At 39.4% G+C, this 12,613-nt stretch overlaps 1 protein-coding gene and 1 long non-coding RNA gene across 3 annotated transcripts in view; one reads left to right on the top strand and one right to left on the bottom strand.

Annotated features, from left to right (window-relative positions):
- LOC131122958 (uncharacterized) overlaps positions 1 to 3,948 on the top strand; it is a 51,589-nt gene extending 47,641 nt beyond the window's left edge. Inside the window, exon 6 of the long non-coding RNA XR_013628150.1 lies at positions 3,776 to 3,948. This is a non-coding gene — a long non-coding RNA (uncharacterized LOC131122958). The remainder of the gene's footprint in view (positions 1 to 3,775) is intronic.
- The window catches only part of hhip (hedgehog interacting protein), a 46,023-nt gene extending 34,902 nt beyond the window's left edge, over positions 1 to 11,121 (bottom strand). The window contains exons 1-2 of one of the 2 annotated variants that reach the window (XM_058065310.2): positions 10,083 to 11,121; positions 3,756 to 3,948 (exon numbers count right to left, since the gene is read on the bottom strand). In XM_058065310.2, the coding sequence (XP_057921293.2) occupies positions 3,756 to 3,948; positions 10,083 to 10,355 (466 nt within the window). In that variant the 5' untranslated portion in view covers positions 10,356 to 11,121. Of the gene's footprint in view, positions 1 to 3,755; positions 3,949 to 9,644; positions 9,857 to 10,082 lie in introns of those variants that run through there. The other variant, XM_058065331.2, reaches the window with a different exon arrangement.
- Positions 11,122 to 12,613: the final 1,492 nt, after the last annotated feature.

The following is a 12,613-nucleotide window of genomic DNA, read 5'->3' as shown; positions in this document are numbered from 1 at the left end:
CCTTTAGTGGAACACGGAGGACAGACAGAGGGGAGCAAATCCACCGCCGATAAAAACACAAACAGGTCCCCCCCACCCTCCACCTTTCATCTACCTCTCATGCCACACAGCCGGCGACCACAAGGGCTGACCGCAGCAAATAGTGGAGGTGATAGGATATCCCCCTTGAACATCTAAACACAACATGGAGATCAAAAGGCACATAGGGAACACAGCTCGGGCTATACCACCCACCCACTGGTGGCGGCAGTTATCTTAACCATGCTGGCGTGGGACTTTGGGTCGGGGGGGGGGCAAGGGAAAGAAGGTATATGGGGAAAAGGGCGGAATAGTGGTGGGAAGGTGGGGGGGCCTGCAGGCTGTGAAGCGAGAGAGCTAATAAATGTCGACCTCATCAAGGTCCAGTAGGTTTGATGAGTGCACAGTGACGAGTCGGTCATCCATCGCACCTGTGACAAGTGATTCAGAGGAATGATTCCGGGTGGGTCGCCCCTCCGTTTTCAGTGATTTGCAGGGTCTTTACATAAAAATAACTTGGGGCGTCACAAGATCTCGATCAGGATTAAAACATGACAAGACTTCTTATTCGGAAAAAAAGCTGTCCTGCGATAATGGTAATGGTAATGGTAATGGTAATGGTTTTATTTCATTTGAACATGCATCAGATTACAATTGAATGCATCCCATAATCAGTTCACAGTTCCACATGTCCAAAAGGAGTAGGAAGAAGCAAAGCTTATTAAATCCTACCCCTCCATCTGGTACTTTTACAATCAGTAACTGTTACATTTGTTCACTTCCTGCTTTCCTAATATAGTTTAAGTTTAGTTTTTTTAAATAAAATTATTTATAAAATTCATAAAATTATTTTTATAAATAATCTATATATATAGATATATATAATATAACATGAATAATATACGTATATACACAATGAAATAATAATAATAATAATTAACAATAAATAATAATTAATAATTTATTATTATATATTATAATTATATAAAAATATATAATATAATAATAATAATGTTATATATATACATAAATTATTATAATATAATAATAATAAACCTCAGGAACTATTATATATATATATATTGAAGTATTTTTTGAAAAAGCGCTATGCAAATAAAATGTATCATTATTTATGTATTTATTTATTTTTCTGTAAAGCGTCTTTGAGTATTTTGAAGAGCGCTATACAAATTATTATTATTATTATTATTATTATTTATTGAATTATTTATTTATTTGTCTGTAAAGCATCTTGGAGTATTTTGAAAAGCGCTTTACAAAATTGTATTTTTATTATTATTATTATTTATTTATTAATTTATTTATTTTTCCATAAAGCGTCTTTGAGTATTTTGAAAAGCACTATACAAATAAAATGTATTATTATTAGTAGTAGTAGTAGTAATTTTTTTATTTCTCTGTAAAGCATCTTTGAGTATTTTGAAAAGCGCTATAGAAATAAAATGTATTATTATTATTCCTCTTAAAAAGAGGGATGGAGCATGCAGCCAACAGAGCTGTGTCCATATTCATGGCTCCCCAGCACTGAAGCTTCCATCTGGTTATCTTCCAAGGCAACCTGGGTGGCCCACCCCGAGCACTTGACATCTTGATGCACTTCAGCAGTTTTACATACACACAAGCTTTGTAGAAAAATAAATGTGTCATTCGTCACCACATATGCTGATCTGTGGCGGAGGAGCACAACACAGGGAGGGGAGGCAAGGGGGTGGGGGGGGGGAGCGGGGCGCACTCCTCCCCGAGCCCACATGTGTGTCAGCTCCCGGGCAAGTAACGCGACTCCAGACGTCTTTGCGCTATGATCTCCGCTGTAGTGCGGCAGCGTCATAGCAAGCCAGGATGCCAGCGCAGCATTAGGCGCGGACAAGAACGCCGCACGTTTGATATTAGACTCGTGTTGCAGGGTACCGTAGATGTGGGTGGGCGAGTTGGCCACGAGGGTGTTTGCCAATCTCCTCTGCAGATTTTAATCAGTTTGTGGCCCTGAGAGATTGAAGGAGGACTTTAGCGAGAGGAGCGTTTGCAGTGGAAGGGGTGTTTGATCATATTTGGTATGCACTCAGGAGGGCACAGGTAGCGGCCATCTTGGATCCCTTTAAGGCTTTCAAAGGAGTCTTTTCAATCTTTTACCATTTCAAATTACAATAAGGGATTATTTTTTTAATTATTATATTTATTATTATATTTAATCCCAGAACAGAGGCCACACATCGGGGGTGTCCAAGTTTTAAGGATGCAGGGGTGCCACTTTTATACATTTTGTGCATGAAAAATAAAAAAAATAAATTTAGTGCAGGACATTTCTTTCCATTTATTTAAATAATAATGATTAAATATTATTTTTACAAACTGCTGGCCAAAAACATTACTTAGAAAATGTGCCCTTGCCGCACATTTCCAGGGCTCGAAAATTTTTCATATTTAAAGTAATCCGGAATTTTTATTTATTTTTTTATATTAATATTTTATAATATAATATATGATAATAATATATATTATTACAACAATATATAATATAATATTATATATTGTATTATACTATAATATATAATATTTTATATATTAATATTTAATAATTGTAAAAGTTTGTTTCTCTAAGTATATATCATAAATATTTTAAGAGTATTCTTTTCTTAACCCAGAATTATTGCTATTAATGTACTTAACTGTAAATTTGCCTTAAAAAATTTAGTTTTTATTTTTTGTAAGTAAATTTATAAAAGGGAAAACTGCACAATATTTTTGTATGCAATGTAAACAGTTTTTAAAAAAATTCACATTGCTTTTACGTTCCGAAACATTGACAACAAATAAAGCAATAAAGGGTTAAAGCAAGTTTTGTTTAATTGATTATTAATTATTAATATCAACAGAAATTAGAGACAAAAAGTAGATTACCATTGGAGGAAATGAACGCCATACTTATCGGATAAATATTTTAAAAGTATTCTTTCAGATTCGTCATCAGGATCTTCTTCCTCGCACGGCAAACTTATTGTGAGTGACTCGACAGCGCCTCTGCTGGTTGCAGCCAAGTAGTGCACTGCGTTTTGACTCAACTGCTTCCGAACGCGATTAATCAAACTCAATTAATTAATCAGACAATCCTCAGTAGCATCGGTTACAATGTGAGCGTATTTACTAAGGCACCTATCTGGACCACATGAGAGTACGTACGTCCCGAGTATGAAATCAACTCCAGGAGTTGAGTCTGGTATCCAGGAAGTAGGTCATTTGATCCATTTTGCTCCAGTTCCAAACCCAACTGCTTGGACTGGTGCGGATTTTTATTTTATTTTATTATTAGTTGATGTTGTAATAGTTTGTTTTTACACCCACCTGCACCGTAGCGGAATATTTTCCACGCGCATGTAACACAAAGTCTGTGTGTGGCTATGACAGTCCAGGCTGGAAAAAAAACATGTCGGTGTTTTGTTATGCTAATTAAAATAAGCTCCAAACACACGGAACAAAACACCACCAGGGCGGCAGGGGTGTAATCTAATGAAAAACGTTACGGATGCATTGACAAGCAAAAGCAAAGCAAGGAGGGACAAGCTAGCAAACACATGAGGGGTGGTCAGCAACAAATGAAGGTGAGGTCGGATGAGGTAAGAGCTGCGTAAATAAATATTCACAGAACATCTGACGAGGCCAACGAGTCGATCTCTGCCTTGCGAGATACATTCAGGGACCTTTTTTCAGTGTGGAATTACCTGGTATGTGTCCCCTGCAGGTGTAGTAGAACTCGCGGCAGAAGTCCTGGCAGAGCTGGGGCAGGTCCGGCTCCCTGTGTGGCATCTTGTCTGTGTCTGAGGAGTGGAACAACACCTGGGCGTTGGGGGAGCAGCGGGCACACTTGATCTCCTCCAGCAGACGTCCACATTCTGTGTTGTTGGTGGAGAAAATCTGGAGACCACACACACAAACACAGTGGACTTGTATCATGTCAGGTATGGGGAGTTGTGTGGAATCCAGACATCATGGTTCATAACCATTATAGTAATGGTTTTCATGCATCAGATTACAATTGAATGCATCCCATAATCAGTTCACAGTTCCACATGTCCAAAAGGAGTAGGAAGAAGCAAAGCTTATTAAATCCTACCCCTCCATCTGGTACTTTTACAATCACTAACTGTTACATTTGTTCACTTCCTGCTTTCCTGATATAGTTTAAGTTTTTTTTTAATAAAATAATTTATAAAATTCATTAAATTATTTTTATAAATAATTTATATATATATATTATATAATATATTAATATATATACACAATAAAATAATAAAAATTTTTATTTAAAATTTTTATTTGTAAATTAAAATTAAAATTAAAATTAAAATTAAAATTAAAATTAAAATTAAAATTAAAATTAAAATTAAAATTAAAATTAAAATTAAAATTAAAATTAAAATTAAAATTAAAATTAAAATTAAAATTAAAATTGTACTAAAACTATGGAATTTAAAACTATGGTATTGTATGGTCATATCACCTCGTACTTTGGTACGTGACAAAAATACAATTAAAAAAATAAAAAATACAAAAATTAAAATTTGCCTTTTTGTATTTTTTATTTTGACAAAAATACAATAAAAAAAATAAAAAAAATTACATTTTTGTATTTTTTTTATTGTATTTTTGTCACATACCGAAGTACGAGGTGATATGACCAAAAATAAAAAATACAAAAATTAATGTTTTTTTAATTGTATTTTTGTCACGTACCAAAGTACGAGGTGATATGAGCATCCAATGACATAATGTGTACCATAGTAAGTGTCAATATAGTGATATATATAGCACATCATGACTGGTTCAAGACTCTTCATCCTTGTATTTAGCAAACATCAACTGCTTGTATTGTTTCTTGAATTGGCTCATCGTTGTGCATTGTTTGAGGTCCTTACTCAATCCATTCCATAGTTCCGAATGGATTGTTTTTAAGTAGTCAAACATCCATCCCTACACCAAAAAACAATTGAGTTCCGGTATTCTCTGCAGTTGAGTGACAAAATAGGCGGGTAAAATGGGTGGACTAAATGAGCCAAGGCAGACAGACAGTCAAGGTACAAGACGTTCAGACATCACTTGTATGTCACTGACGTCTTTTTCCAACATGGCAACATTCAAATATATAAACAAAAACATATGAAGCATCAGTGTATTGTCAGCTATTTCATATAATGATGCATACATCATCTCTCCCATAAACACTAAATGTTTTTTTAACAATTCCCAGATCTGACAAATGAATGAATATACATTATGCAAAAGCACACAGGGAGTTAATTGAAAAGAAATTGATAGGAATTATTTATATAACAAATTAGCTGCAATAAAACACAATGTAATCTGGTTTAGGTCAAGAGCGGTGTCGCTTGGGTAGTCAAGCAAGCAAGCAAGCAAGCAGGCTGGCAGTACTTTGCTCCGTGTGAGGTCCGTGTGTAAACACAAATTTAGAGATAGACAGGCACATCATTCCCTCTCTGGTATCAACAAATTAGCAGTCTGTCCAAGTCAATTAGCTCGGAGGACCCAAGGCCAACATAAGGAGACCTTACACTTGCTCCCTGATTACGGAACAAACTGCTACTGAGGAAAAGACTATTTGGAAGCCCAAGAGTGCTGTGTTGACCCAGAAAAGTACCAGAACATCAGGTTAGGAGGCTAACTGAATGTGTTTACATACAAAAAAACCTGAGAGAAAACTTCAATTTAAATTGCTAGAAAAGGTGGTTACTCACTTAAAGAGATTCCGGTAAAGTAATTCCGGTTAGTTGCTGGGATTACTTAATTTAAGAGTTCGGCAGACAAAAAAATGCCTCTTCACCAAAAAACATATCGTTCAGCTTTGCTTTGTCTGACATCGTATTGATGCGTGATATAGTCACATCTGCAACGGACATCTTAACGATTTGTTCGGGCGGATTTTTTTGTCATAAATTACTCTTTTGATCACATATTGTTTTGAGAAGCCAAACGTTTTACTCAAGTAATCCTAGCAACAAACCGGAACTATGTTTCTCATCACCAAATTTTTTTTGTCATTAATTACTCTTTTGATCGCATATTGTTTTGAGAAGCCAAACGCGTTACTTAAGTAATCCCAGCAACAAACCGGAACTATGTTTCTCGTCACCAAAATCCAACCAGAACTGGGCTCACTGAACCAAATGGTGTGTAAGTCACCGTTGATGGACTACACCGCTGATGGGGATGTCAAAAATGAATTCAAACTATCCCTTTAAGACGATGGCAAATCTCACGAGATCTCAAAGTACCCGGCAAGAGCTCAGTTGAGCCCAAATCATACGCAACGGACAGCTGAACGATTTGTGAGATTGATTTTTTTTTGTCATAAATTACTCTTTTGATCACATATTGTTTTGAGAAGCCAAACGTTTTACTCAAGTAATCCCAGCAACAAACCGGAACTATGTTTTTCATCACCACATTTTTTTTGTCATAAATTACTCTTTTGATCGCATATTGTTTTAAGAAGCCAAACGTTTTACTTAAGTAATCCCAGCACCAGCACTGGGCTCACAGAACCAAATGGTGTGTAAGTCACTGTTGATGGACTACACCACTGATGGGGATGTCCAAAATTAATCCAAACTATCCCTTTAAGACTACGGCAAATCTCACAAGGTCTCAAAGTACCTCGCAAGAGCTCAGTTGAGCCCAAATCAGAGAGAAGATTTTTGTTTTTTTCTACTTTTTTTTTCTATTTTCTTAGCAATACCAAGACTCATAAGACAGGAATTGACCACCAGTAGCCAAGGAATGAGTGCGCTTAGCAAAAATGTAAAGGGAAGCGGAGTCTAGGTTAGCTGTTAGCCGCTAGCCACTGACTGACTTGCTGCTATATTTAACTTTACATAACATTTGGATCAATCCTCCTTAAAGACGCAGCCTTTAGAGTTATTATTTCTTAGGGAAATTGTTTAGGACACCAAACAAATCGGACCGGTGTCGGGTCTTTAAGGTTCCCCTGTATAGAATTGACAAGATAAATATAAATATAAATGGTGGTAAATTGGGAGGTATTGTCACAAAAAAAAGGCAGTTCCGGGTCGCACGTGTTCCTTCATAATACCATGCAGCGATGTGGGCATGCCTGCCCTCCTGCTCTAAATTGCCTAGTGATTCCGAGTGCCACGAGCTGGCACCGGCTCCGCTTGGAGTAACATTTGTGTGCTCTCGGCCGTGCGCTGCGTCCATATGTTGCCGGGACGCCCTCCAATTTTGCCATCATCCAAAAAAAAAAAAAGCAGAACAAGCCTTGCTTTGTTTATGCTCCTTTTTTGCTTCTCAGCTGAGAGAGAAGCGTAAAAGCTACAGTATAAAAGTCACTGACGGTTAACTCATGCACGTTTGCATCCAATGCAAGCAGAGACTTTTTTTTTGTGTGTGTGTGTGTGTGGAAAAGAACACTTGTCATTCAGTTGCAGCAAATCTGTGATGCTCTGCAAACTTCTTAAAGAAGCAGTGGGAGGGAAAAGCAGCCATGTAGGCAACACTAAGCCCCAACAAAACACTTGTCCTCAGGGAATAGGTGTATGTTAGTTGGCAAAGGGGGGGGGGGGGGGTAAAGTGAAGAACCCCTCCCAAAGGCATTAACACTTGGACAGGGCTGATGACGGCAAGGAGGAAAAGGGGGGGGTGATGTTCTCCAGCTTCTCCCATTAGCCAAACCAACAAACACAATGGCGTTGTTATTCTTTGGCCATAATCAGAATGGGCTCCGTGTGTGGGCAGTGTAGCTGGGAGGAGAAGTCGACTTGGTTCTATTCAGTCTCCTCAAGTCCCCCCCGCCCCCCCTTATTTGCATGACTCGAGGAAATGAAATGATGCAACAGGGCTTTTTTTTTTTTTTGGTCTTTTGGGTTACTACCACCCAGTCACTGAATGATTGCAGGAAGGGTTTAAATGGAAATATAGCGCACAGTGAAGTCATTGCAACATGTGTTGCTTTTACGTAATGTTCTACGAGATTCACATGACTGTTCCTTTGACACGTAGCCGATAAAATGTTGCTTTGCCGAAGATTCTAGACTGCTATGTAATATAACGGGATCTGATACGATGTTGCCATAGTCTGAAATTACATGACATGCATTAAGATATACTGTATAAGGCAGGTGTTGCTTTGATGGAACTTCACACGACTGTTCCTTAAACACATCAGTAGGCTAACAGATCAGATGAACTAGATCAACGACAACTGTTAACCATGTCACTTAACGACAAACGGTCCTAAAGTAAGATTACTGATACAACGCTGCCGAACTAGAACATGATGGAATATTCTGGAATGATGACTGTTCCTGGTCCGTCACAGATACTAAGTATTCTGGGACTATTCCACAAACACATACAGTAATATAACAGATGCCAACAAGACAGAAACCTTAGGGAAAAAAATCTGCATCACTTCACATTGCTGTTCCTTCAACACTTACAGATGATAGATAACAGAAGATAACAGATGGCACTAAACCAGAACAGGAATGGAATATTCCGGAAGCTTCATATGGCTGTTCCTTTAACACATAGCTGATAAAATGTTACTTTGCGAAAGGTGTAAGATATACTGCATAAAGCAGGTGTTGCTTTGCTGAAACTTCACATGACTGTTCCTTAAACACATCAGCAGGCTAACAGATCAGATGAACTAGATCAACGGCCACTGTTAAACATGTCACTTAACGACAAACGGTCGTACAGTAAGATTACAGATACAATGCAGCCGAACTACAACATGATGGAATATTCTGAAATGATGGCACTATCTGTGACGGACCAGGAACAAAGTATTCTGGGACTATTCAACAAACACATACAGTAATGTAACAGATACGAACAAGACAGAAACCTTGGGAAAAAAATCTGGATCACTTCACATTGCTGTTCAACACTTAGAGATGATAGATAACAGAAGATAACAGATGGCACTAAACCAGAACCAGGAATGGAATATTCCGGAAGCTTCACATGACTGTTCCTTTAACACATAGCCGATAAAATGTTGCTTTGCCGAAGATTCTAGACTGCTATGTAATATCATGGAATCTGATACAATGTTGGAATAGTCTGAAATCACATGACATGCATTAAGATATACTGTATAAGGCAGGTGTTGCTTTATGGAACGTCACATGACTGTTCCTTAAACACATCAGTAAGCTAACAGAGCAGATGAACTAGATCAACGACCACTGTTGAACATGTCACTTAACTACAAACGGTCCTAAAGTAAGATTACAGATACAATGCAGCCGAACTAGAACATAGTGGAATATTCTAAAATGTTCCTGGTCCGTCACAGATACTAAGTATTCTGGGACTATTCCACAAAACACATACAGTAGTGTAACAGATGCCAACAAGACAGAAACCTTAGGGAATCACTTCATATTGCTGTTCCTTCAACACTTACAGCAAGATAACAGATGGCACTAAACCAGAACCAGGAACGGAATATTCCGGAAGCTTCACATAATTGTTCCTTCCAGAATATTCAGACAACTTCAGGAATGTTCCTTACACACATATACAGTAAGCTAACATGTCACTTAGTTAGAAGTTAGCACACTTACATAATATTCTACAGCCCGGTCATGTTTACGGTTCCAACCTGGATTTTTCAGCCAACACCGGCTCCCCAGTTGGAAGACGTCGATGTAGAGTGGCCATGGTAACAACTCGAACTCGCTGCATATGGTTTATTAATTATATATTTCGAAAAACTAGTCCAATTGAATAAGTTCGGTTAGCATAAAGTACAAGGCGGGTAACGTAAAGGGCGAGAAAGTGACGTAAACAAACAATAACTAACAACAATAAGGTCGCTTTACGGCACAGCTTGTTTATGTTTTTGTTGCGTGGAGCTTAGCAAGCAGCCCGCAGGCAAACCACCCACCAGCACCGCTATAAACCACCACCAGCCGCTTCTAACAATAAGACAGCATTACAAAGGTTGCTTAAAAAGAAAGCCAATTGAAAAGCCCGTGAATGGACTTTATTAACCTTCTTACCCGGGCATCCCTGCGGTGAGCGATCTGGTACGCGGCTCTCCTGGTGGGGCAGCAGGACACCCGCGGGTACAACCTGTGGCAAACGTCCCCGCTGCCGGTGCCGTCCAGCAGGACTTTCCTCTCCCGCTTCTTGAGGCGCTTAGGCAGGCTGCCGTCGTAACACCGTCGCCTCCTGGCGCTCAGTTCGGCTCCCCTCTCGCCGAATTTCGCATCTCCGCATTCCCATACGTTGACAGCGATGGCCAGCACTAGCACGAATTGCAAATGCTTCATTGTCTTGGTTTTTTTTTTTAATTAAAAAAAAAATAAAATTATTCCACAAGATATCCCCCACCGATTTCCTTGTCTGTAATGTAATATGTTATATAAAAGCAATATATGTGTGTTTATTACATTTAAACCTTGCACACGTGAGCCCGGAAGAAAAGTAAAAACATGCAGCACGAAAAAGCAGGTGCCGCGTGTTGGAATCTAGAAATAAATGTATTAAAAATAAATATCATGCTCCCTCCCGGAAAAAAATAAAAACTGCATTAAAAAAAACAATATGACAATTTTATCCAGATGAACATAAAAAGTGCAGCCCCAAAAAGAAGAGCCTCGGCGTTCCTCTCAGATGTAATCCCTCGCTGTGTGGATGCATGGAGCCAAGAAAAAAGGTAGCATGCAAGATATAAAAGTTCTTCTTCTTCTTCTTTTTCTTCTTCTTCTTCTTCTCCCGTACTAAAAAGTCACCAGGAGTGCTCACATGTTTTCTCTTTGGTCTCTTTCCTCCTTTTTAACTAGCGCGCTAGAAGAGCACCGTGACGTATGCGAGTCGGCGGGGGCGCGCGCACACTCACACACATTCCCTGGCCAGGCGCGTTCACGTCGAGGTCGACGGTCACCTGGTTAGTGTTGGTGGTGGTAGTGGTGGTGGTGGGGGGGGGGGTTATACATAAGGGCACACCCGTTGAAAAAGTTGCTTAATTAGACATTTAACTCTTGCATAAAGGTCATCTTTTGGAATATGGTGCGTTTCATTTTTGGCATTCATTCATTCATTTTCTACCGCTTTTCCTCACAAGGGTTGCGGGGGTGCTGGAGCCTATCCCAGCTGTCTTCTTTGTGTGAGAGGCGGGGTACACCCTGGATTGGTGGCCAGCCAATCACAGGGCACATATAGACAAACAACCATTCACACTCACATTCATACCTATGGACAATTTGGAGTCGCTAATTAACCTAGCATGTTTTTGGAATGTGGGGGGGAAACCGGAGTAGCATCATTGTGGCATCGTTGTTTAGACATTTTGTCTAAAAATGCACTCCCCACTCTGTTTTTTTTTTTTTCATCTTTTCTATCCCCTCCTGCTCCGGTCTGACCACTCCAAATTTGCAAAACAACAAAACATCATTCATTCATTCATTTATTTTCTACCGCTTATCCTCACAAGGGTCGCGGGGGTGCTGGAGCCTATCCCAGCTGTCTTTGGGCGAGAGGCGGGGTACACCCTGGACTGGTGGCCAGCCAATCACAGGGCACATATAGACAAACAACCATTCACACTCACATTCATACCTATGGACAATTTGGAGTCGCTAATTAACCTAGCATGTTTTTGGAATGTGGAAAGAAATTTGATAACAGTACTACTGAATTCAAGAAAAAACTCCCTCCCCGTGTGATACAGTACTCCGTGTTACTGCTATAATAACAATATATAGCTCCGTTAATGTACCTTTGCTGTAGTTTTTTATGTTTTTTTTTTGTCCATAGATATGAATGTGAGTGTGAATGGTTGTTTGTCTATATGTGCCCTGTGATTGGCTGGCCACCAGTCCAGGGTGTACTCCGCCTCTTGCCCGAAGACAGCTGGGATAGGCTCCAGCAACCCCCGCGACCCTTGTGAGGAAAAGCGGTAGAAAATGAATGAATGACGTTTTGTTCTTTTGCAAATTTGGAGTGGTCAGAACCGGAGCAGGAGGGGATAAAAAAGAAGAAAAAAGAAAACGGAGGGGGGAGTGCATTTTTAGACAAAATGTCTAAACAACGATGCTACTCCGGTTTCCTCCCACATTCCAAAAAAAACATGCTAGGTTAATTAGCGACTCCAAATTGTCCATAGGTATGAATGTGAGTGTGAATGGTTGTTTGTCTATATGTGCCCTGTGATTGGCTGGCCACCAGTCCAGAGTGTACTACGCCTCTTGCCCGAAGACAGCTGGGATAGGCTCCAGCAACCCCCGCGACCCTTGTGAGGAAAAGCGGTAGAAAATGAATGAAAGACGTTTTGTTCTTTTGCAAATTTGGAGTGGTCAGACCGGAGCAGGAGGGGATAGAAAAGAAGAAAAAAGAAAACGGAGGGGGGAGTGCGTTTTTAGACAAAATGTCTAAACAACGATGCCACAACGATGCTACTCCGGTTTCCTCCCACATTCCAAAAACATGCTAGGTTAATTAGCGACTCCAAATTGTCCATAGGTATGAATGTGAGTGTGAATGGTTGTTTGTCTATATGTGCCCTGTGATTGGCTGGCCACCAGTCCAG

The sequence above is a fragment of the Doryrhamphus excisus genome, linkage group LG9 (genome assembly GCF_037039965.1).
Source record: "Doryrhamphus excisus strain RoL-2023G ecotype Guam linkage group LG9, RoL_Dexc_Guam_v1.1, whole genome shotgun sequence".
Lineage (NCBI taxonomy): Eukaryota > Metazoa > Chordata > Actinopteri > Syngnathiformes > Syngnathidae > Doryrhamphus > Doryrhamphus excisus.
The sequence above is the reverse complement of the archived record's forward strand: the minus strand, read 5'-3'. Positions and strand labels throughout refer to the sequence as shown.